The sequence below is a fragment of the Cuculus canorus genome, chromosome 1 (assembly GCF_017976375.1).
Source record: "Cuculus canorus isolate bCucCan1 chromosome 1, bCucCan1.pri, whole genome shotgun sequence".
NCBI lineage: Eukaryota > Metazoa > Chordata > Aves > Cuculiformes > Cuculidae > Cuculus > Cuculus canorus.
In genome coordinates, this window is record NC_071401.1 from 144,264,919 (window position 1) to 144,288,202 (window position 23,284).

The window sequence follows — 23,284 nt, forward strand, 5'->3', positions numbered from 1 at the left end:
AGACAGCTGGCACATCTGCAACTCAGGATTCTGAAACTGGCATTAAAAAGTGAACAGTTTATTTGGGCTGCACTGAGCACATGTGAAGTAAAAGAAAATGTTAAGAGAATTATTTAGCTCAAAACTACCAGCCAAATGGCCAAAACCCACTTGACCTGCCTTCTTCTTTTAACCACAGATTGGTGAGATTTAAGAAACAAATTTTATTCTTCCTGTTGTCCAGGACACCAGTCAAGCCAGAGACATTACAGCAGCCATTCCATAAATTTGGACTATAGTGTACAGTTATGCTGAAAGCACAAAATAAATGTTAAAAACAAATATTTACCAAATTTCATGCGGATATATTCATATGGATCCTCTTGCCAGAGCTCTTCATCTTCATCTTTGTAGCACATTAGAGAGAATATAACTTCTTCTGTTATACTCTAATATTAGAGAAGTCAAACACACATAAAATCAAATTCCAGTACAGCTTCCCTCCACTGTGTACTGATTTTCTAGACCTACTTTTCTGAGCAGTAAAATTATTTTAACTAACGCTTTTTTATTTTGGATAACAGAAATAAACTTACAATATATACACTTTCTTTTTTTGTAACAGTCCTAGGCAGCAATTATATAATCTAACTTTATCATAATACAGTACCATGCACAAAATATACTTCAACACATAGTCTATAGAACAGCAGAACATCACGCGCAACACAGAACGTGACAATGGATTTCAGAGTCCTCCTTAACAGTCATGGCATTAACTCACTAAAACAGGGGAGCTTGTGACATGAAAAAAATAAAAACATGAAAGTAGTTTTTCACTTGTTCTGAATTAATTTATAAATCGCGTCCTTAAAACAGAGTTCAAAAAGAGTTCCTCATAATTTGTGTTCTCTCTGCCCACTATCTTTGCACTACATCAATTAGGAATTTCCAAATCTATAGACAATTCTGAATGGTAGCAACTAATAAAAGCCAGAACATCATGGCTTTCTGGCAGACTTCAAAAATAAAAATAAAGAACTTAAAGAAATGAACTTTAAAAATAACAGAAATAAAAGGTAGTCATAATACTGAAAAAACCAACCACACTAATGTAGATATTTGCCTTATTTTTTCCCAGATCAATTGCTGTGTGAAAGATTCATGAAACTTTCTTTAAAAGTGCAAAACTGGTGGGAGTTCTGAAGCTTTCTTAACCACCTTGATGACATGCAGTGTTTATGACTGGGTTTTGTGCACTGACCTGTATGTGTGGTTTCATTTGTTTCCACGTTACAGAGTGAATAACTCCTTGGTTCAGATAATTTAATGTTTGCTGAAGAACACGTGGTGCAACATAGTCTTTTTGCCTGTATTGGTCTAAAATTCTTAAGAGAACCTAAAGAAATGAACAATTATTATTTTTATATGAAGGCTGAAAATTCTCTCCCACGCATAATGTATCTCTTCAGTGAATATACATGGATAGATTAATTAGTTTTACAGCAGAGGTTCTAGTGTTGGTAATTACTGTAATGCCTTTGATCCATGAATCAGAAATCATTTAAATATTAAGGATCTACTCCTGCAAGCATTCACATACGCATTTACCTTTACAACTAGCCCCACCATGTGATCACTTGTGATTGTAAACCAAAACCACATTTCAATATGCACAAGCTCACAGTTTACAGAGGCCTCAGTAAAATTTGGGACAAATAAGGAAAAGGCACTGTAAAATTTTCAAACTAGTTGGCTTCTAAATCTGTTAGTGGTGTCTGTGTTCACTTTTTAAGGACGGGCCCCTAAAAGAAGACAAATTGCTTTGGAAGAACAGTGATAAGAATAGAAACACTAAACTAGAAAAGAAAAATAGGTTAGCACCTGAATCTGTGAATCAGAAGAGATGCAAATCCCTTAACTTCACTCAACCATCAGATGGTATGACATAACATGCTATTAAGGACTCTGTCACACAATACTTCCTTAATATAAAGGCTTGTTCTACTAAGGAAAACCCACAGTACAAAGAAGCCACTAATCCGCACTAATGACAGATGAACTACTAAGTGCTAAAAAGTGTGAAGAATTGGCATGTACATGGATAACAGTACAAATCAAGGGCAATGCATAACAAAATATTCAGCCATTTATTTCCAGAAGGACAATTCTGCCCCATGATTCTTCACAACACCACAATAATTCTTATTTTGAGCATAACTCCTTCCTTAGGAGCATGAAGCTTCATCTTAAGTCTTCCATATGATATGGTCCTTAGTCAAGAATTATCTATATTCCATATAGACTCTAGCACGATGTCAGCACTTAACAACTGATAAATAAGTATTGGAGGCTTAGTAAATGCCATTTATCTTGGCATTTACTAAAAAGCTAAACTGCTCCCTATACTACACAGTCTCATCTCTTAGCAGACAAACTCTTAAGTATTTCAAATGACAACTGCGCACAGGATTCTGTTTTTCCACCAAGGAGTTAAATATTGCAAGGAGTTTAGAATAGATATTAGACACTTTCCCTTTTCATTTAATGCATATAGCCTTAACACAACCATTCCTCTCCTTAGTTCTTAACATTTACTTATTTACACAGAATTACTGCACTGCTGGCTAAACTATTCTGTTGTCAAACTGTATGGAAAAAAGCAATTTTGTTTTGCAGACAATCCTGCTATTTTTAAATGTAGTTTAAATTTGACTTCAAGTGACAACAGCAACCCTAGCATCCTACATCAAAGACACTGGAAGTTTAAACTGTAAGAATACTGCAGATGCCATGTCAGGAATATTTCATCTGACAGCATGCTAAAGAGACACATATTCTGCAAATACACATTATCCAAACACTTGTCACTTTAAAAAGAGCATTCCCAGGTGTTTCTCAAGCTTTACAAGCCAAACAGAATCATGAGCCCAGAATCACGAATAAGAGAGCATTTTGCATTCTCCTGGCTTTGTAGGAGCCTGTTTGGAACATGTAACCAAAAAACCTGGACGCTTTAGCTGAGCCAAAAGCCTCGGAACTACCACTCCTAGTGATCTAGTATATGTCAGGCTGAATAAGAAACAGGAGGAGCTGTGCCAAAAAACATTTGAGCTTGGAAGCCGGCACTCTCAGGGCTTCCAGGCACTCAGCTGCTATAGCCATTCCACCAAACCACGGAGATGCTGGAAGACCACATTCCAAGGGGGCTACAGTATTGCTAGCAGAAAAACACAGAAAACTCTGACAGGAACTGCCTCTCTTCTAGGAACTGAACTCTCTCCACAATACCATGTTAACCAGAAATAATAAGCATACCACAACAACAAAAAAAATCCTTGCAAACTGTGAATTTATGTTATATTTTCACAAAATATGCTTTCCATGTACAAAATATCTTTTACTGATTTTCTTCAAGACGCCTTCTAACCTTCTTGTATCTTCCTGAAATAAAAAAAGTATCAAGATTACTATGCCTAAGTTGTCTGCAGCAAAAGCACTTATCAAAGACTGGCCTGAAAACAAACCCTTCTATGACGTGAGGCCTCTGCATCAGTATTTTCTTCTCTCAGCTACATAAAGAACTTTTATATATTATGATAATACCACTTTATCTGCACTTACCTTTTCTGGGAATTTTCCTGCAGATTTTTTTTCAAATTGCTGAAAATTTGTGTTATTATACCTCAGTTGAGCATAGCAACGAGTTTTAAAGAACTTCTCAATCACTAAAAGGAAAACTCGCCTCTGTTCATTTTTGTTTAATGAATGAACTTGAACACAAGCACGTTGTTGAAAAGCAATACATTGGTCCAGCCAAAATGTTCTAACTCAGAAACAAATTAATTGTACTTACCTGCTGTATGCCCACAGCATAGGTTTTTAAAAAAAACTCTGAGAATTCAAAGTATTCTTTAGTTACATTTCCAGGACTTCCATAGCTTTAAAAAGAAGACACAGACATTTATGTTGTGAGAAGTCTACTATGTCAGGAACTTTCTAAAACACAATGGATCTTGAGTAGTCTTCCATCCCCAAAGGAATCCTTTCCTGCTGGTTCCTTCTAAGTCATTATTTCCCCTATAATGCTCCACTACCTTTTTGGCTTCTTAGATTCTCATAAGGTACAACACTATAGTCAAGTAAATATAGCCACCTTTATTTGTCATAAGCTCTGTAACTTCAATGTTTATTGATTTCTTTTCAAATCTTCCCCTGCCAGTACATTTGAGAACATAAGCACTTGTAACTGGATGTAGTGAAAAAATTTACTTTTCCTGTGGGGCTAGCTTCTTGCCACCTTAGAGAGTCAAATCATTTCACAAAGAGCTCAGAGCAGTGGCTGTGCCAGTGCAAGGCAGAAGACAGCAGCTGAAATACCTCTTTGGAGATAACGAGCTGTTAAATCAACTAAACGGTCTTCTCCAATTGCACTTCAAGTAACTTTACAGATTGGTAACCCCAACTTAGTTTTTAATCGCTGTGTTACGTTTGTTACCGCTCAAAAAGACGAGCTACAATATGCAACGCCCACTTCTTGCATTTCCACCACACCAGCTCCGGTCTATCATCTTCATCAATTTGCAAAGTCTCCTATAAATAAATACATATATTTTAAATAAGCTGTGCGTATTGTTGAGAGAAATTATGCTCTAATCATTCTTTTCTGAGAAAACTAACACAAATGCACAGCTTTGACTAAGCCTTCGGTTCTGCTAACAGTTACATAACATTCAGAAACTTTCAAATATTGTAGGTAGTCAACACAACTATATATGTGCACTACCTGTATAATGCCTGCACTTTAATTTTCAAAATTACACATAATCAAAAAAATGGAAACTCTTGCATATAATGGAATACTACACAGTGGCGTGCATTCTGGCTTAAAAATTAAGCATGATACTAACGCCTCCAAATACATTCATCCTAAACGTATGCAAAAAGCATATTAAAATGCAAAAAGCTATTAAAAGAATGTTAAGGTTGTGAAATAAATTTATAAAATCTCAGGAAATGCCAGGTATTGTTGTACACATATGAACAAGAATTTAATTACTATTTTTATTTTGTTCTTTAAGAAATATGAAGGACAGATGAAAGAAAAAGGAGAACCGAAACAAATGATGTGTTTGTGATGAGCTCTTGATTCTTGCTTGAGAGAAACCAGCTGAAATATTTGGAAACTTCCGAAATATCCCAGATTGGATTTTACATGGTGTCACTACCTCAGACAATGTCTTCCTACATTTCTGTCAGAAATACTACTTATTCCAAGGATAAGAATCTTAAATAGATGACATCTTAGAAAAACAACACTCAGAAAACCTTCACAATCTTCCTCAAATAGCAATACATAAACATCAGAGGTCTTCACAAACTTACCAGAGGTACGTTTCTATCAATGATAGTACGGAAGATCTCCATCCACTGAGTCATAGTCTGGTTATTCACCAACTGGAGTGGCAATGCATACTGAAATAAGAAAAAAAAACCACATTCATGAAATAACAATTTCCTCTGAAAAAGACAGATGTTTCTACAGTAGTTACACTCTGAGAAAGATGAGGTTTTAAGTAAAATTAAAACTAAATAGGTTAGATATCAATATTACTCCATTTGTGTCCTTCTCATTTTTAGAGGAATTTATAGAGGAATTTCTGACTAGACATTATGTGAGGAAAGTTCCTTGGTCTGAGAACTTGCTAATTCTTTTTATTTCTTTCTCTTCTTCACAATAGCCCAACTGTCTTTTAGGGATCACAGCAGTAGCTATACTCCAGGGCCGGGGTAAGTAAATAGCATTTTAGTAAGAGAAATGTACTCTGAATTACTACCCAACTACTACCTATTACAGTAAATCTCACTTCTCTATAAAGTCCAAAGCCAAGTGATAATATTCAGGCAAGCAACTGAAAAGTAAAATAGGAACTTGGGATCTTTTTAGTCCTCCCCCCATCTAATAACAAACTATTTTAACTTCTTAAGCCCCATTAAGAATTTTCAGGCTGCCCTTTATGTAGGATCTTGGTTTGTTTCTCGTTCTCTAAAGTGTTTCCTCACCAAACTTATCACTGTGTAAAAGCCAAACTTATCTCTGTAAGATGCATTTGCCTCGATAAATAATTTCTGCCAAACCTTCAGAAGAACCACCTCCTGAAGTGCACTATTTGACTATTATTCTACAATATGCACTACTGCCACTTTCAGAGGCCAACCTGCACAGTCTAGATACTCACACACTTTATACCAGGCTATGTGTAGCTTTACATAAATAGGAAGACTTCTTCAGCAAGCTTACAGACAGGATGAGTGGAAGTACCTAGATTCATTAAATATTTAACCTAAGGGATCATGCAACTAGTTTTGAAGTACAAAAAATCTATAAAGATCATATTTTTCTAGAAGTTATTTATTGTACATGACTCCTCCCACCCAAATTGGCATTCTTATTCAAGCACACCCATGAGTGTTCAGAAGGGGATGGTTGTGCCCAGCAAAGCAAAAGTTTCAGTTTTCCTGTACACAGATGCCAACCTGAACAAGAGCATAGAAGATTTTTAAGATTTGTTTCTGAAGTAGTACAGAGTAATGGGAGTTATCAGGCAGAAGCTGGATCATCTGCTGCTGAATCCGAGGCAAAAATATTTGCATTGCTGCTATGAGAGGATCTCGCTCCTCTGCTTTTTTGTATCTGGAAAGGAAACAAAAATGTTGGTCCAGGATCTACACACTGGAGATTCTAATGCCTATTCCCCACCACCAACTTAATTTCTGTGCCCTAATAAAATACCCAGCACTCACTCATTCACCCTCTTCCCCTCTAACCCCCATCTCAATAATCTGTACAAATTCTCTACCATATAAATAGAGACATAAAGAACACAAAAGTGTCATCGTACATAAATGCAGCTATTGGGAGGAAGAACTAATGTTCTTTTCTACTAAATTGTCAGCTCACAGAGGCAGGGACTTGGATTTCTGACATGCATACTAATGACAAACACAAGTTGGGTGCCGAACAAATACGACTCAGCAGCCATCAAAAAAGAAAGACAATCTCTTTGTTTTGGCAAGATTCTCTCTTCCTCCATTTGCATTTCTTTTGTGCAGTTTACACAGGCTTCTAACACCAGATCATTTTTTTTTTTTCAAAATCAGTGAGAGAGCACACTACACTCCTCCTAATCTACAGTTTGTGGATTTAGACTATCAATAGGGAGGTACAGGTAACAACATGCAATAGGAGTAGAGGACAATGACAGTACTGTACTCATGATGTAAAGGTAGAAAATATTTTGCATTCATATATCCCAAGAGCATTTGGGGAACCTTCAAACAAAAGAAGTTATAAACATTTAAGAACTTTTGCACAGATCATTGAATCATTATGCCTGGGCAGCCTGTTCCAGTGCTTCACTACTCTTTCAGTAAAGACATTTTTTCTAATATCCAATCTAAACCTCCCTTGACACAACTTGAGGCCATTTCCTCTTGTCCCATCACTTGTTGCTTGGAAGAGACCAACACTCACCTTACTACAACCTCCCTTCCTTATGATGGGTTAAATCAGATCAAAAGTACAAAGCCTCAAGAAAAATGTCAGTGAATTCATATAGATTATTTCTGGCATCTCTGCTTTCAATTAACTGATGACATAAAGATGATGAATAGTCTTCATTTATTTGCAAGAACGGAAGCATATGACAATCATTATTTCCCATTTTTTATGTGAACTCCTTGTAGACCTGCCAGTGCTCTTAAGAATATCATTCTCAGTAAACAGACTGAAAGCTATGACCCATCACCTACTGACGGACATCAACTTACTCGTAGGTCTTCACCAGCTGGTATAGGCACAGGAGGCTCCCAAGCCAACTTCCACTGTTCTGAGACTGCAAGTAGTATCCTATCTTGTCTACCACAGCTGTCCAGTGGCCAGGAAAGTCATGTTTAATGATAGCACGGAGGCACATTGTCAGCTGCGCTCTATGGCAAGAGGGAGAAAGAAATACAATATAGGTAGATAACCAAATGGCATAGTATATAGTCTTAAAGGATAGATCCCACATCTTGCTTTATTTGCCACAATATACATATTACATCATAAGTACCATCCATATTTTGACATCGCTCAAAGAGTTCTGGGAGGTGGCAGAGGAAAAGCAAGAAAAAATCCCGGGAGATTTCACTTTCACGGTGAAACTAATTTCAGAGCATTTTAGCTACTTTTCTCCTTTCCTCCTCCCTACCCACACACATCAGGCAATATTTTAAAACAATTGCCCAAGAAGCCAGCTAGCTTTGTACTTTGAAAATGAATGTTCATAATTCTACACACTTACGAGGCTGAAAGCAACCACAAAACCACAAATTTTTAATACTTTTTTATTAAAAAACATTGGCCTGTGTTATGATCCAAACCAGGGGTTCCTCACGAAATTACAATTTTCCTGGGTCCTTCCAGAACAGCACTTCTCAACCTCTGAAGCACAGAGCAGAGACAATTAGGTACAAGCACCTTACCATTTCTCTCCCTCTGCACACTTTTACATGAGACTCACAACAGTAAGGTAAGACAAGATTGTTAACTGACTAGAGTGACGTGTGACTGAAAAAGCTGAGAGACACTGAACTGTAAATAAACATTCTTGGGTCCACTAAGGAATAAAAATTTTTTAGAAGTCTGCAGAAAATATTGGTCCTTTTATATCTAGTTTTCATTGAGTATATTCTTGCAGTCCATTGCATAAGGAGCTACTACTACGAAGCAGTTCAATAGTGGGCCCTCTACTGGCTGATCCTTTTAGCTTTGTACGTACCCCCTCAGGCCTTTGGAGTTTGTGCTTGTTGCTTATTTGGTTCCTTTCCTGTGTTATTTGCACAAGCAAACAGTGAAAAACTCTAGTATTATAATATCAAGCCAGTTTCAGTAAAGATTCTGACAAATCTACAAGTCAGAATCTACAAAGACTCTGACAAATCTACAAGTTTAGACAGAATTTACAAACACTGTACTTAATTTCAGCTGATTGTATAGGGATTTTCAACAATCCTTCTAGATGCAGATGTTGTAACATCGGGACATTTTGAATATCAGGTTATGAAGCAATGCCTGAACTAGTTGGCAAAAAACTCTTCAAACTTCCATTATTTTATGTTCTTTTGTGTAAACTTAGCCTTGATATTCATGATATGATGGCAGGGGAAACCACACGTCTTTGACACATTACCACAAAACAACACAAGCTTCCTTACCTTGTAGCACAAACTTGGCAAGGAGCACCTGTCTCTTTCAGTGGAGATGATACTAATCATCTGCGCCACAGCGTGTTAGAGAAGCTGAACTGGAAACCATAATTAAGTTCCTCTTCTTATCTCAGTATAGAACCATTTAAAACCTTAGCATTCCTGGCAGACGTTTGTCCAATCTACTCATAAAGACCTCCAGCAACAGCAATGCTACAGCAGCCTAATGTATTCTGGTGGTTCATTATTTTTTTGAAGTGTATTCTCTAATCCCAATTTCAAACTATCATCAATCACTCCTCTTCTGGATATGACTACTGACAAACAAAAGACACTTTTGGGCACCAAGCTGATAGGGAGGAGAAGGACAGAGGAGGTAGATTTTCAAAAATGAACATCTATACACTACAACCTAATCCATCCCCACCTCACTTTTTAATTAAGAGTGGTGAACAATCACAGATTGTAGTACGTCTGCAAATATTAACTATTCTTCAAGCAAAAAAAAATAGCATTTCTTTATTCTTTTAATATCTTAAAACCAAGAATGGTAATAAACATATAAAGACAGGGGTTACATATAAAAAATGCAAAAGAAATTGAGAAAAGGGCTACTACTTCTCTGAATGGTTAATGCTGCATTGCAGATAGTCCTCTATACTACCTGTCCTGAATCAGCCAAATGGACAGGCTGTCATTACAGGAAGTGTTACAAGACACTTTAAACAACATCATAAGAGGACAAATCCCATCACAGGGCTCTTTGCCAGGTTACCAAGTGCACATAAATACATTAAAATTGATCATTATTACATTTTCAAAACAAGTACTTGTTTCATCTCTCGAGAAATTGAGATTCTTACATAAAATACATCCAGAGTGGTAGGTCTCAAAACTTGAGCTATAGAAATGTCTCTACACAATGCAATGTACCTCACTAAGTCAGGAGAACGAATTATTCCTTCCACAATGTTGTCACGAATTTGCTGACGATCATTTTCATGAATGTTGAATGGAAAAACTGCCTCTCCAGGAGGTGGTTCACGATCTGGCCAGTAGTGTGTCACCATGTTCTTCAGGTAAATGGCAGCTAAGGATAAACATTGGGGAAATAATGGTTTAATTCTAACACATCTCCACATTATTCTGTGTTCAACATGTAGTACAGCTGTAGAAAAAAAGAGTTGAAAACATGACTGAAAATCATTACATAAGTTCTTAACAATGATGGGCACCAAGCACAGCTGAGTCAGAAACCATTTTTTTTAATGATTCCACACAAGGTCAGGCTCAAGTCCTAAATAGAACAGGACAGTATTTCTGTCAGTGTACATCTTTCACTACAGCAGTCTTCCATATGGATGCAATACTCCCTCGTCGTAAACATGCAAACAAAAATCTACTTATCTGCATTTTTACTCATCCCTAAAACAACTACTCAAGCACAGTAAGTGAAGTTTTGGAAGGCTCATGTAAACAAATCATTGCAGGCAGATGGGACACTCTGTTTGGGGAAATGCCCAGTTTGAAACTGGCACATGGCCTACCTTCTATTCAGACAGAAATGTTTGTTGTGAATTCCCTAAGCTTTAACTCACTATTAGGACTTCCCATAATCCCTCAGAATTGTTCTCTTCTGTCTCACATGAAAAAACATGAAAAATAAAGTTACTCTTCAAGTGAAAATAAAACAGCATTTATGCCTCAGGACTAAAATTGATGTAGACATTCTTTAGGAAACATGGGAAATGTGGTGCAACACATTAAAAGAATGTTCTTAATAAACTCTAATCCCTATACTATTTTGGTTGATTACTAGTTAGGGTTTTTAAGTCCGGGGTACAATCATTTTTCTTGGTGACAAATTATGAAATACAAAAAGCATGTAGTTTGTAAGATATTTTATAGAAACGAGACAAAAAACAGAATCATAGAACGCCAGATTGGAAGGGACCTCAAGGATCATCTGGTCCAACCTTTTTAGGTGATATATACTTTAAATGAGATGGCCCAGCACCCTGTCAAGCTGAGCCTTAAAAGTGCCCAAAGAAATTAAGAGTTCTTTGTCTATGACATGGCAGAGTATTCAGTCAAGAAGCAGGTCTAGAAAGACCAGCCCAGGTCTTTTAATTTACTTTATCCATTGATCTTGTGGTTATATAAATTCTTGGCTATTAAAAAATTCCCAGGGAAACCTATTGCTTTACAAATGTAATTTAAACGCGCTCTTCTATTTTATACCCCCACTTTGTTAAAAAAAAAAAGTTCCACATACTTTTTTTCCCCTCGATGATACTAAAACGAGAGATTGATTTATGAAAATGACCTTCTGGAGTCTAGATTAAGCATCCAACTTTACCACAGAATGGTTTAACAATGCCATTCAAAGTTGGATTATCTTTGAAAGAATACACGCCAGCATGACAAACAGCACATGTCAGCATGCCCCAACGCACTCAGGGGATTAATAGGATCTGTACAAAAAGACCAACAGTGCTTCTATGGGAAATGTTGTTCCATAGGATAAAAACAGAGCTGTGAATGAAATTGTATTCACCAATTTTGTGAAACCGCTAAATATTTTCTTTATCTGTCAGAAATATTGTATAGGTATAGCTAAAATAGATCGTGAGAATTTAGAATCTGATCTTACACAAATGTATACGTTGAAATGAACTGTGTCACCATGCCTGAACTCATACACAGCTGGGCAATCTTTCTAGACATGCTTAGACTATAAATTTATAACTTACCAGTGATGTGACCTTCCTTCATACCACTTTTGTGAGTGGACACCATAGATACTGACTAAGCATATGTGGCTACCCTTGATCTAGGGAACTATAGGGTTGTTTTTTTTCATTTTTCCAGGAAAAGAGATTCAAACAGAGAAACTTGTATCCACTTTCTTTCGTTTTACTGTTTAATTCTCACTTGTCTTGCATCACTACTTCATCACCACCAGAAGAAAGAAGACCAAGGGCTCCCTGGGTACTCAGTTTTGAGCAGAAATCATTCTCTTTGCATATCAGTATCACAGCAATCCAGTAGGGACCACTACAAACACAGGGAAGCCAAAGCAGGATTTTGCCCATACCCACCATTTTATCTGACCCTCACAAAGGAGAGAAATGGCGAAGATTGATCCCTTTTATTTCCACATTTAGACCAAAAATGAATTACATCACAACAGCCCAATACTCTGATGAAATAACTAACAGTCTGACATCCTGAAAGAAAGCAGAACAAAGAATTTATCTCACCTGCTTGACGCACTGGAAATTCAACTTGATCTGACACTATGATTTGCAGTAGACTTGGAGCAAAGTTGATGATTTTATAGGACTGAAATATATATAAAACACAGTCAGCAAATGACTACGTTTAAAGAAGACACTATCATCAAAAGCTGAATAACAAACACAAACTAAGGATTTTGCACTGTTCTTTGGCTCTCCTCATTAAGTATGAAAGGTTTTAGCCCTTGGATTTACCCAGATCTCCAGCAATCCAAATAATTACTTGTAAAAGCTGAGCATATAATGGCACATCGGTGGAATAAATAATGTGACATGGCTATTAGAGATTAGTGATAACGAATATTTAAATAATTCTAAGAATGCATAACGTGAAGCACTACAGATCCGTCCTTGAATTATTTAACTTAGCCTCCTAAATCAAATGGATAGTGACATGTTTCATCAATACACACCATTTATTTACAAAATAGATTGTGGCATAAGATTAAGAAAACCAGTCAAAATTATTTAAGTGTAAACAGCACCTGCATAAGCCATGTATTATATAGCTCTCTTTTAATGGACTAGGTGTATAGTGCAGCTTAACAGAAAAAATTAAAACTGGGTAAACACAGCAGCATAACCATTTTTATCCAAAATCAAGCACAGGCAGATAACACTTTAAAACCCACAGCCTTCCTGGGAACTTTTCAAACACTACATCAGCCATGCAGCTGAAGAATTTCAAAGAGAAAACAATGCTCACTGAACTTCTGAGCAAAGCACATCAGATTTGAAAGATGTGAAAATCTGATAGCATTATACTGCTGTCATTCAACTGGGGTTCTCCAACATGAGGAATCATTGACTCAGCATGGTGCAGTTACTGCTAAGCCTTGGCAACAGCAGTAGTTACTAGTAGGTCAGATCTTTCATCACTTAGATCCGTGTGCTTGATGTTCAAAGAGAGATGTTTCTTGAGGCGAGATGACAGAACCTTTTTCATTTCACCTTTTATAGTATTTCTTTCCAACTACATCATGTCTGGCAGTTCAGTGGCTGTTTCCAGATCTGTGCTTTAAGTAAAAGTATACTATCCTCCCATAAACTTTGCCTCATTCGAAAGCTGTGAGGTATGTTTTCCTCTTCATATACCCAGTTTCCTGATCTAAAATTTCCATAAAGAAGTAAAATTACAATGCCTTCATGATGCCTTAGTGTAACAGCTGCATCACAACACTATCATTCAATAATTTAACAAATCACATAATTTTCTGTCCCTCATTTTACTCATTATAATGACAGTGTAATTTTAACCTATTCTGTGCTAAGAGATTCATTTGACATTTACAGAGTAATCTGAGATCTCATATAAAAGCAGTAATGGCAAATCAGAAGCATGCTTTCCTGCAATTCCTTTCTCTATAAACTGTGATTGTCCGTAAGAAATGCTCCAAATACAAAAATGCTGTAACAGACAGCACTGGAACTCCATTTACCTATGGACACATCGAAATACCAGCTTTCAATGTCAACTGGTTGCAGAGTACTGGATTCCAAAGGTCACCTTTTAATTGAGTATCCTGGAGTCCAAAGTCTGTCTTTCAGTTACTACCAGAGAGAATGTTGGTGGGTTGTGATGGGGGCTGCAGCAGCCTCCTGCACTCGACACCCAGCTCCCAGGGAGAAAAGGAAAGCACAAGAAATCCCACCAACACAGGAAAACAAAAATGTGCATGAATTTTAATCATTCTGTTTCTTCTAAACACTGTCAATATGGTGTTCTCAGACCCAATCTATACACAGCTTTTACTACTATAAAGACACTGAATAAGAAGCAACCTTTTTGGGTGTTGTTTTGTCGCTGTTATTTTCCTGGATTAACCCTAGCAATATCATCACATGAAGGGTGGATGTAGTGATAACAGTATAAACTATTTCCTTTTCTCCGTGCAAACAGCTTTTACTGAATCTACATAAAAGTCACTGCTACTCCAAGAAGATTTACTGGTACTGCTAGTGCTGGCGTACAACTGCTACCCCTGAAGTTTTGCCAGGATATATACAAATATGGTTATTTGGCCTGAGGAGCAAATCCTCTCAGCAAGCCCCTGGAATGACAAAAGACGTGTTACGCAGAAGTTATGTAGTGTCTCAGAGGGGGCCCCATCCCTTCCAGCACTGCAATGAATGCTTCTTTACCCTTTACACACCAACACCCCTAAAGAGATGACAGGGACACAGCATCAAGCTCTCGCTAAATCCTTCTTCTCTGTACTAATATCATTACCATAATTCACATTTTCATATAGCTTCATTTTCTATTCATTATCAGAAACATGGACACTGTAGAGATCAACAGAGATTGTGTGTCTTTTTTAGGAACAAGACACATGCTTCTGGTGTATTTGTGAAGCTCAAAATCCATCCTGCTCACTTGTGCAGCAACAAACTCAGTCAGGAAAACCACACATCACTTGCAATTTTTGGAACAGAGGACCTTTTAAAAAGCTCTACACAGCAACATTTTTCCTATACCAGCACATTCTCGTTAGTTGTCACGCTAATTGTGATCTTGGGATGTATCCTTTCCCTGCCCTACTCAGGAAACCAAACAACAGGCTCCTGGACACCAGCATCTATAGCTGTTTATACCACGCAAGCAGGTGCAGAGCAATTGTCAGGTGTACACTGTGTAAATGGAAAGAGACCGGAAAGAGACCTCAAAGCAGGATGAGTTCAGCAACAGAGTTATTTGTATCACTCCAGCTGCACCTCAGCTTTTACACAGGGAGAGCAGGAATATTATCAGTCCCATGGAAAGAACGGAAAGCTAGTACTGATTTTGAAGAGCCATGCCCAGGAGCCGCAGGGAGGCACCAGATGGCTGAAAAAGACCTTCAGCGCAACTCCCGTGACACAGCATGCTGCTTCGTGCAGTTTATGAATAATTATGTTGCCTTGAATTCACATTGTTGTGATTTGGTAAATCTTGTAATGAATGTGTTCATTGATAGGGAAGTACGTATATTTTGAAGGAGAAAGTAAAAGTTTTCAAAAAATGAACTTTCACTAAGTAAAGAACAATTTTTATTTTAGAGCCATTTAAAACACATAATGACTACTTTTGTATGAATCACAGACCACAGGATTTGTGCTAAAAAAAACAACCCTCTTTTAATTTCCATAGGGAGTAAGAGGATGGAGTACATCAGTGTGGAAGACCAGCAGCTAAACTAAGACAGGCATGCAGCATTGGTAAGATAAACTGGATAAATTTACAGCAACGGATTGGAGATGCATATGTCCCCATGCATCTTGTTCCACCTAAGTCCACTGTCTCAGGATCTGTGCGCTGCAGCTGTACACCTTTCTGCACTCTGTACTTTCACCTTTGGCCTAACACGCATTCTTTCCCACTTCAGCATCACAGCTCCACTCTTCAATGGATCAGAGAACACATAAATTTTTTTTTTCCTATTTCCTCTTCCATCTGATCAGGCATAGAACAGATGACACCCAAGAAAGCCTTGGATGGGCCACTGAAAAACAGTAAGATGAATACCATCACATGTAAAGGGCTAGAATGTAAGGACAGATAAGCAGGAAAAACAATACAAAAATTTCCCCACATGGATCTTACACAAGCAAGTACTTTTCACATCCAAAATTCAGTTTTGGCTCCCAGGTTACCATGCATTATATACTACTAAGCTCACTTCAGTAAGCATTATTCTTGTGCCTCGTTTGCTCTCGCATTTAAAGACCACAGCAAGAAACTGCTTTCTCGTCACTGCTCCCTTATCAGTAACCTTCTAAGGTGCTTCTTCCTCTGCGGAACAACCACGGGCTGATGTAGGACAATGGATATGGAAAATGGGAGCCTTGTCCCGGGTTCTGCCAGTGAAGCCAAGAACATCCTCCTCCCCCAGCAATAAACAACATCTCTTTCTCCATCCCTCCAAATCCAAGAAGGTAAAAATTACAGAAAAATCAAGGAATTACGTCTTTGTTTGGAAAGACAAACACACAGCAGAAATTTATACCTTGACTACATATGCAATAACAGTTTACAAAGATTAGTTTAAGGCTTGCATACCTTTGATATGAATGCTCAAGTATCAGTTCTACTAAATTTTATTTTCTGTTTGCTGTGCACTAAAAATGTGTTACTTAGAAACCCCATCAGTATTTGTCACACCTGGGAATATTTTTGCAGTTGTTAATAGTGTTTCTTTCTTGCTTTTTACACTGTCAGTCACAGAGAGTTGTTAAAACAAACTAGAACTTCAAAAGACACTTTCTTCTTTCCCTGCCTACACACAAAGCCACCATTTAGGGAGGGGAAAATGCACAGTGTTTTCACACTCAGTGAAAATAAACACGTAGAGGAACCTACCTGAGCTTCTTTCCTCAGTTGATTCTGCTGCCAAACCTGTCCACCCTCAAACACTACTTTCACTGCACTTCTAACCACGCAAGTCCACTTCCTCTTCAAACTGCTCTTCAGTACAAATACCTGAGATTCCTTCCTCCAGGCAACACAAGGTGCTCACTGTCAGTTTCAGAGAGACCTTAAGTTCCCTGCCTACTACGGCAACCAGCTCAACAAAGATGTGGAAGATATGGAAGGAAGCCCAACTTTATTCTGGATTCTTCTGCTTTTGGGCAATCTGCTCACACTTCCTCTTCTTCCAGCACTGCTTCTCGGTTCCCACCAAAGCCAAACTCTGCAATTTCTTTTCAATATTTAAACAAACCACTGTATTTCTGCAATTGTGTTGTTATTTCCCCCTTTGTTACAGGGCAAAGAAATGTATTACAGCAGGTTGAGACAATGAAGATTAATGCATAAAAGTCGCACGGCAATCCTATCCAAATTGGAATCAAAGATGACTTCAAACGTTCACATAATCAGACAGTACATTCCACAACACTCCAAGAACTGGCACAGAAAAGCAATATTTAGCCAGTTTAAAAAAAAATAATTAAACCAGCAAAGGTCCCTGAAGTTCACAAGACAGACACAACGAGAGTAACAGCCCAGAAAAGATATCAAAGGAAGGTGCACAGAAATTGAGTAACTTTCTTGGTACGCTAATTGACTGTTCTACTAAGTACAGTGTGATGATAAATATGATCGTATAGTGCACATCGAATATGATGTGACAGAGCTGAAGAAAACAAGTGGTGGGGAACAAAAGAAAAAGAGGGGGATGGAAAATGTGTAGACTTAGAAAATCAACAGGCTAACAGGGGAAACAACAGCAGTTACATGGTAGGGGTTACTGACCTGGCAGGAAATTACTGCTCTGGTTTATCAAAATTCACATTTCAGACAAATTCCACACTCACATCTGTGTTCAGGTCACTGAGAGAAGTGAAGTTTGTTGGTGACTCAGAAGTAGCACACATCATCCAAGGAGAAAGATCAGAAAAATCCCACAAAGAACTGCACCAACAGAAAAGAAGTGGGGTAATAGGACAAAGTATGTGGTCATGTACTCAAGGATTATAGAAACTTTTCCTAAAAGCTTGAGGCTTCTTAGTGAGGAATAACCATAGGATAAAAGGACCTCGGTATATTAAACAATAAGAAATATATAGATGTTGGAGATGAAAAAGATAATTGTAGGTTTAGGATGTATCAAATGAGATATTAGTGGCATCGAGTGTGAGATCTTCTGGAATGCTGCGAACACAAATGATCAGACTGAACAAGAGTAATTCAGGGGGAAACAGTGATGGAGAAGAGGTATGCTCTCGTATTATTAGATTTCATAAATTCAGTTTTATGATAAGGCGAATGAAATACAGCCTGTTGAGATTTGGAAAACAGACTGGTAGGGATCAGCCTTTGACAAATATGTCAGAGCGGGTACCAAGAAATCCATTCTAGTTTACAAGTGAGATTGGCACAAATGGATATAAATGGACTGTAAATTATTTTTTTTACTGGAAACCAACACTTGTTTCTAGCTGTGGGAGCATGAAAATTCACAAACAGCCTTCTAATAGATATAATAAGGGGGGGAGGAGAGAAAAAGGAATCTTGATTCCATTTCTGAATGCAGTTAGATGATAATCCAGACAGCAACTTCACTGATTTAGCTCTATCTTTACACACGTGCAGGAACATATGGAAGACAAGAAGAGATTTTCAAACACGCTGGGACTTTTTACAGGTAAGCAAGATTTCATTCATTTTAGCTCCATTCCACATGCTCAACACTGTAAGCAAATTATGGAGTAGCGACTATTACGACATTGTTCTAAAGGACTTTTTGTACTGGTACAAGCAACGAGGTGCCTACAGAGAGGCGCTACATTGGTGAACAAGTAGGATTATATTCTCTGGGAAGCTCCTGTCACTACTTGGATTCAAACTTGAAAGCCAATGTACACTGCAGATGAGCTAACGCAAGACAAGTTTTACCGCTATACCCATTAGCATGTATCAGGAGAAGCATCATTTTAACTGCTGCACAGAAAAAAGGTGACCCCTAGTCTGTTTGGCAAAGTGTTGTGTTACCACTCTAAGTACATATTGTTGGAAGGTTTTCTGTTTGGTTAGTGGATTGGCTTCTTTGCTAGAGCAAGATAAAAGCTAGAACATCATCTGGCTTCCAGCGCTTGCAGGAACACAGTTACGTGTCATCACTATCATCAGATCCATGGGAGTCTGACAAGTCGCTTTGAAGTCTTGCTTCAAAAAGCACTGAAAGGTTTCAAGATGTCAAAGGCCCACATTAAGTCACATTCCTCAGAAGCACTTTTGTTCCACTCATCCAAAGAGTCGTGTCAAACTACCAGTGCTGCATCAGTGCACTATATCAGGCAGATACATCATGCTTCATTTAGTAACAGGAAGCCTACAAAATAATAGGTACATCTTAATTTCAAGATTCATTCTTTATATTAGTTAGAAAGGAGAAAATGTGCCAGGTATTTTAAGTAAAACTCTGCATGTCAACCTGTGCTAGATAAATACACTTGCAGCCTTGAAAGTAAAACCCAGATCTTTCATACAAACTGTATTATGCATCACTTGAACTTAAAATTATTTTACAGATGTCAATCTTAGAACACTTTAAAAAATTCTCCCAAGCTTCACAGTACTTATCAGTGATGTTAAAACAACAGCATTAGGAGCAGGACCTAGAAATACTGATAGCTGCCTCTTTGGATTGAGCCTGCCAAACATGCTGCAGTTTATTATTGTATTTTTGATTCCTCTGCAACAGGCTGATGACAAATATTTATAATTTCCCTCTCTGTCCTTAATAGTAGGGATAAAAAAAAGCACTGATGGGTTTCTAAAGCAACTATACCAAACAAAGAAAAAAGTTTTGCATTTTTATCTAAATATCCAGAAGAGCATTCTCAATGTCCAGCACTTAATCCATTGATTTACTAAAGGAACTTGTCGACTGCTAAAGCAAGGATTAGCTATAGCTAATTCAGAAGGAGTTTTAAGTTGCCTAAATAGAAAATTAAGCCAGAGGAGGAATCCTGAAGTAGTGGTAGTTCCTGACAGCCAATTCCAATTGATCGTTTTGTTAACACACCAACACAGTCAAAACAACCCAAGTCCTCCAAGAGAACTGATCAAATATTCCAGCGAAGTTTAGAGGTTAGAGCTTTATTAATGTTGTGCAAGGGAACTTTATTCAAATGTCCAAACTGAGACTGTGGTCACAGCTTTGATTCAGCACATCATGCCGCTACATTAACTGTAGGACACTGTGACAAGCACTACCTACAAAATCTAACATGCCTTTCTCGAAGTTTTACATGGCTGAACAGGACAAACCTAATGCCTGAGAGTCACTGCTGTCTGTCACCTGTAAGAGCAGGACAGCAACCTGAGCAGAGCAATGTGACCCTGCTCAGCACCCAACAACGCAGATCAGTACTCAGACCACCACTGCACTTAGCCTCCCTACACCCCACTCCCTAGGCCACAAAACTAAGGATAAAATTGGGTGCAGGCAGCAATCCCACTGGGCAGCCGGGCACCTATGGCTGCACCAGAGTACGTGCTCCATGCCTGCCACTCACAGACTCTGGTCTGGCAGCAGCAGACCCCCCCACAGGGGTCCCGGCAGCTGGGCCGAGGTGACCCTGCCTCCCACTGCCAGCCCAGGATGGAGAGGCAGCTGCTGACAGCCAGCATGGAATGATCCAAGAGGGCCAACCGTGTCCTTGGGGTGCATCAAGCACAGCATTGCCAGCCGGTCGAGGGAGGTGACTGTCCCACTCTGCTCCACACTGGTGCAGCCCCACCTCAAGTACTGTGCACAGTTTTGGATGCCACAGTACAAAAAAAGTCATAAAACTACTGAAGAGTGTCCAGAGGAGGACCACAAAGCTGTTGAAGGGTCTTTTGTACTGATACAAAAAGTAGTTACTATGACAAAACATGTAATACTTTTGATTTAAGCTAAAGTTGAGATAAGTTCATCCAAGTAATTGTATTTTTGACAGCTAAACAGAATGTCCCTCTGATAGCATGCATTATATAACTGGGGGGGGAGGTGTTCAAATAGTGTTTTTCCAGATACTGTTACATCTTGTGTTAAGTATGATCTATGCTGAACAGATGTGGCTTTTTCTATAATCACCTCTATTTTCTGTCTTTCCATATCTCAAATGTGAGGTCAGACAAAGACCTGGCTTCAAAGCTCCAAATTAGCAAAAGATTTGACTGTTGTGAAGTTCATAGTAACATTTAAATTAGTCCTTGTAAAGTAAGAGAACATGCACAAGATTAGTGCGAAAATTTGTACATATGCATGTAAGTGGGACATACAGTCTGTCCCTGGCTCTTGTCTTACTGCACACGATTGATGGAGATCACTCCATCATGTCGCCCAGGCCTGATAAAGGATGCGTGCTTTCTAAAACTCCAAAACAAGTCTTACAAGAGTTTGCCAGCACTTTTTGTATCAGTATGAGGAGCAGCTGAAGTCACTTGGTCTGTTCAGCCTGGAGAAGAGGACACTGAGGGAAGACCACTGCAGTTCACTGCTTCCTCACAAGGGAAGGAGAAGGACCAGGTGATGATCTCTTCTCTGTGGTGACCAATGACAAGACCCGAAGGAATGGGAGGAAGATATGCCAGGTTTAGGTTGGACATTAGGTCCTTCACCCAGTGGGTGGTGGAGCACTGGAACAGCTCCCCAAGGAAGCAGTCATGGAGCCAAGCCTGACAATACTCAAGAAGCATTTGGACAATGCCCTGAGACACATGGTGTGAATGTTCCGGCTGTCCTGTGCAGGGACAGGGGTTGGAGGACGAAGGGGAATGGCTTTAAATTGGAGGGGGAAGGTTTAGGTTAGACATTAGGAAGAATTTCGTTACGATGAGGATGGTGAGGCACATATAAGCTGTAGCTGCCCCATCCCTGGAGGAGTCCAAGGCCAGGCTGGATGGGGCTTTGAGCAGCCAGGTCTGGTGGGACACGTCCCTGCCCATGGCAGGGGGGTTGAAACTGGATGATCTTTAAGTTCCCCTCCAACCCAACCCACTCTGTGATGCTATGACCTCTGCGGGTCCCCTCCAGCTTGGGTCCCCCCGGTTCGGTGCCACCGCCCCCCCACCCCCCACCCCGGATCCCCATGCTGGGGAGGGGGCGCCCCTGCCGGCGGTGCCGGGCGACCCCGTGCCGCAGCACCCCCCCGCCCCGCCCCGCCCGCCCGTACCTGGTTCAGCTCGTTCTCGGCGGCGACGCGCAGCTTGGGGTCGATGGTGCCCCGCAGAGCCTGGATGATCCTGTTGGGATCCATCTTTCCCTTCGCTCACCGGCGAGCAGCGCTTCCCCGGCGGGCAGGAGGAGGAGGAGGAGGAAGAGGCGCTCTCCCCCCCCCCGCCCCGTCCCGTGCCACAATCACAGCCGCGCGTCCTCCACCCCCTCCTGGTCCCTCTCTAGGAGCCGCTCACCGGTTTGCGACAGCTGGGAATGGGGGAAACGGGCACCGCTTTACGGCAGCGGCGCCGCCTTCTGGCTTCGCGCGGAGGTCGGTGAGAGGGTGGCTGCCATCTTGTTGTACGGTACGGCAGCCCCCAGGTACGACAGCCCCCGGGTGGCGGCGGCCATGTTGCCGTACGGAACGCAGCCCGCGGGGCCGGGGGCGGGGGGAAGGAGGGAGGGGCGCCTGCCTTGAGACACGGAGCAGATACTGTTAAAGTGGGATATTGTGGCTCGAAGTCCAGGTAGAGATCTGTGACAAGTGGTGTTCCTCGGGTCCATACTGGGAGCAGTGCTGTTTAATATCTTCGTCAATGATACAGACAGGGAGATCGAGTGCACCCACAGCAAGTTTGCAGGTGACACCAAGCTGAGAGGTGCAGTTGCCACAGTGGAAGGACGGGATGTCATCCAGAGGGAGCTGGACAGGCTAGAGAAGTGGGCCTCTGAGAATGTCATGAGGTTCAACAAGGTCAAGTGTAAGGTCCTGCACCTGGGTCGGGGCAATCCCCATTTTCAGTACATGATGGGGGATGAAGTGCTTGAGAGCTGCCCTGCAGAGAAGGACTTGTGGGTGCTGGTCAATGAGAAGCTCGACATGAGCTGGCAATGTGCGCTCACAGCCCAGAAGGCCAACTGTATCCTGGGCTGCATCAAAAGAAGCGTGGCCAGCAGGGAGAGGGAAGTGATTCTGCCCCTCTATCCCTCTCCTGTGAGACCTCATCTGGAGTACTGTGTCCAGTTCTGGAATCCTAACATAAGAAGGATGTGGAGCTGTAGGAACTGGTCCAGAGGAGGGCTACAAAGAGAATCAGAGAACTGGAGCACCTCTCTTAAGAGGTCAGG

At 39.9% G+C, this 23,284-nt stretch overlaps 1 protein-coding gene across 3 annotated transcripts in view; it reads right to left on the reverse strand.

The window, feature by feature from the left end:
* Positions 1-22,400, reverse strand: part of IPO8 (importin 8) — a 62,987-nt gene extending 40,587 nt beyond the window's left edge. The window contains exons 1-11 of one of the 3 annotated variants that reach the window (XM_054069736.1): positions 22,173-22,315; positions 17,761-17,919; positions 12,492-12,573; positions 10,162-10,318; positions 7,810-7,968; positions 6,517-6,673; positions 5,365-5,454; positions 4,478-4,572; positions 3,836-3,920; positions 1,244-1,378; positions 329-428 (exon numbers count right to left, since the gene is read on the reverse strand). In XM_054069736.1, the coding sequence (XP_053925711.1) occupies positions 329-428; positions 1,244-1,378; positions 3,836-3,920; positions 4,478-4,572; positions 5,365-5,454; positions 6,517-6,673; positions 7,810-7,968; positions 10,162-10,298 (958 nt within the window). In that variant the 5' untranslated portion in view covers positions 10,299-10,318; positions 12,492-12,573; positions 17,761-17,919; positions 22,173-22,315. Of the gene's footprint in view, positions 1-328; positions 429-1,243; positions 1,379-3,835; positions 3,921-4,477; positions 4,573-5,364; positions 5,455-6,516; positions 6,674-7,809; positions 7,969-10,161; positions 10,319-12,491; positions 12,574-17,760; positions 17,920-22,172 lie in introns of all 3 variants that reach the window. The other 2 variants (XM_054069745.1, XM_054069725.1) reach the window with 2 other exon arrangements.
* Between the last annotated feature and the right edge of the window lie 884 nt (positions 22,401-23,284).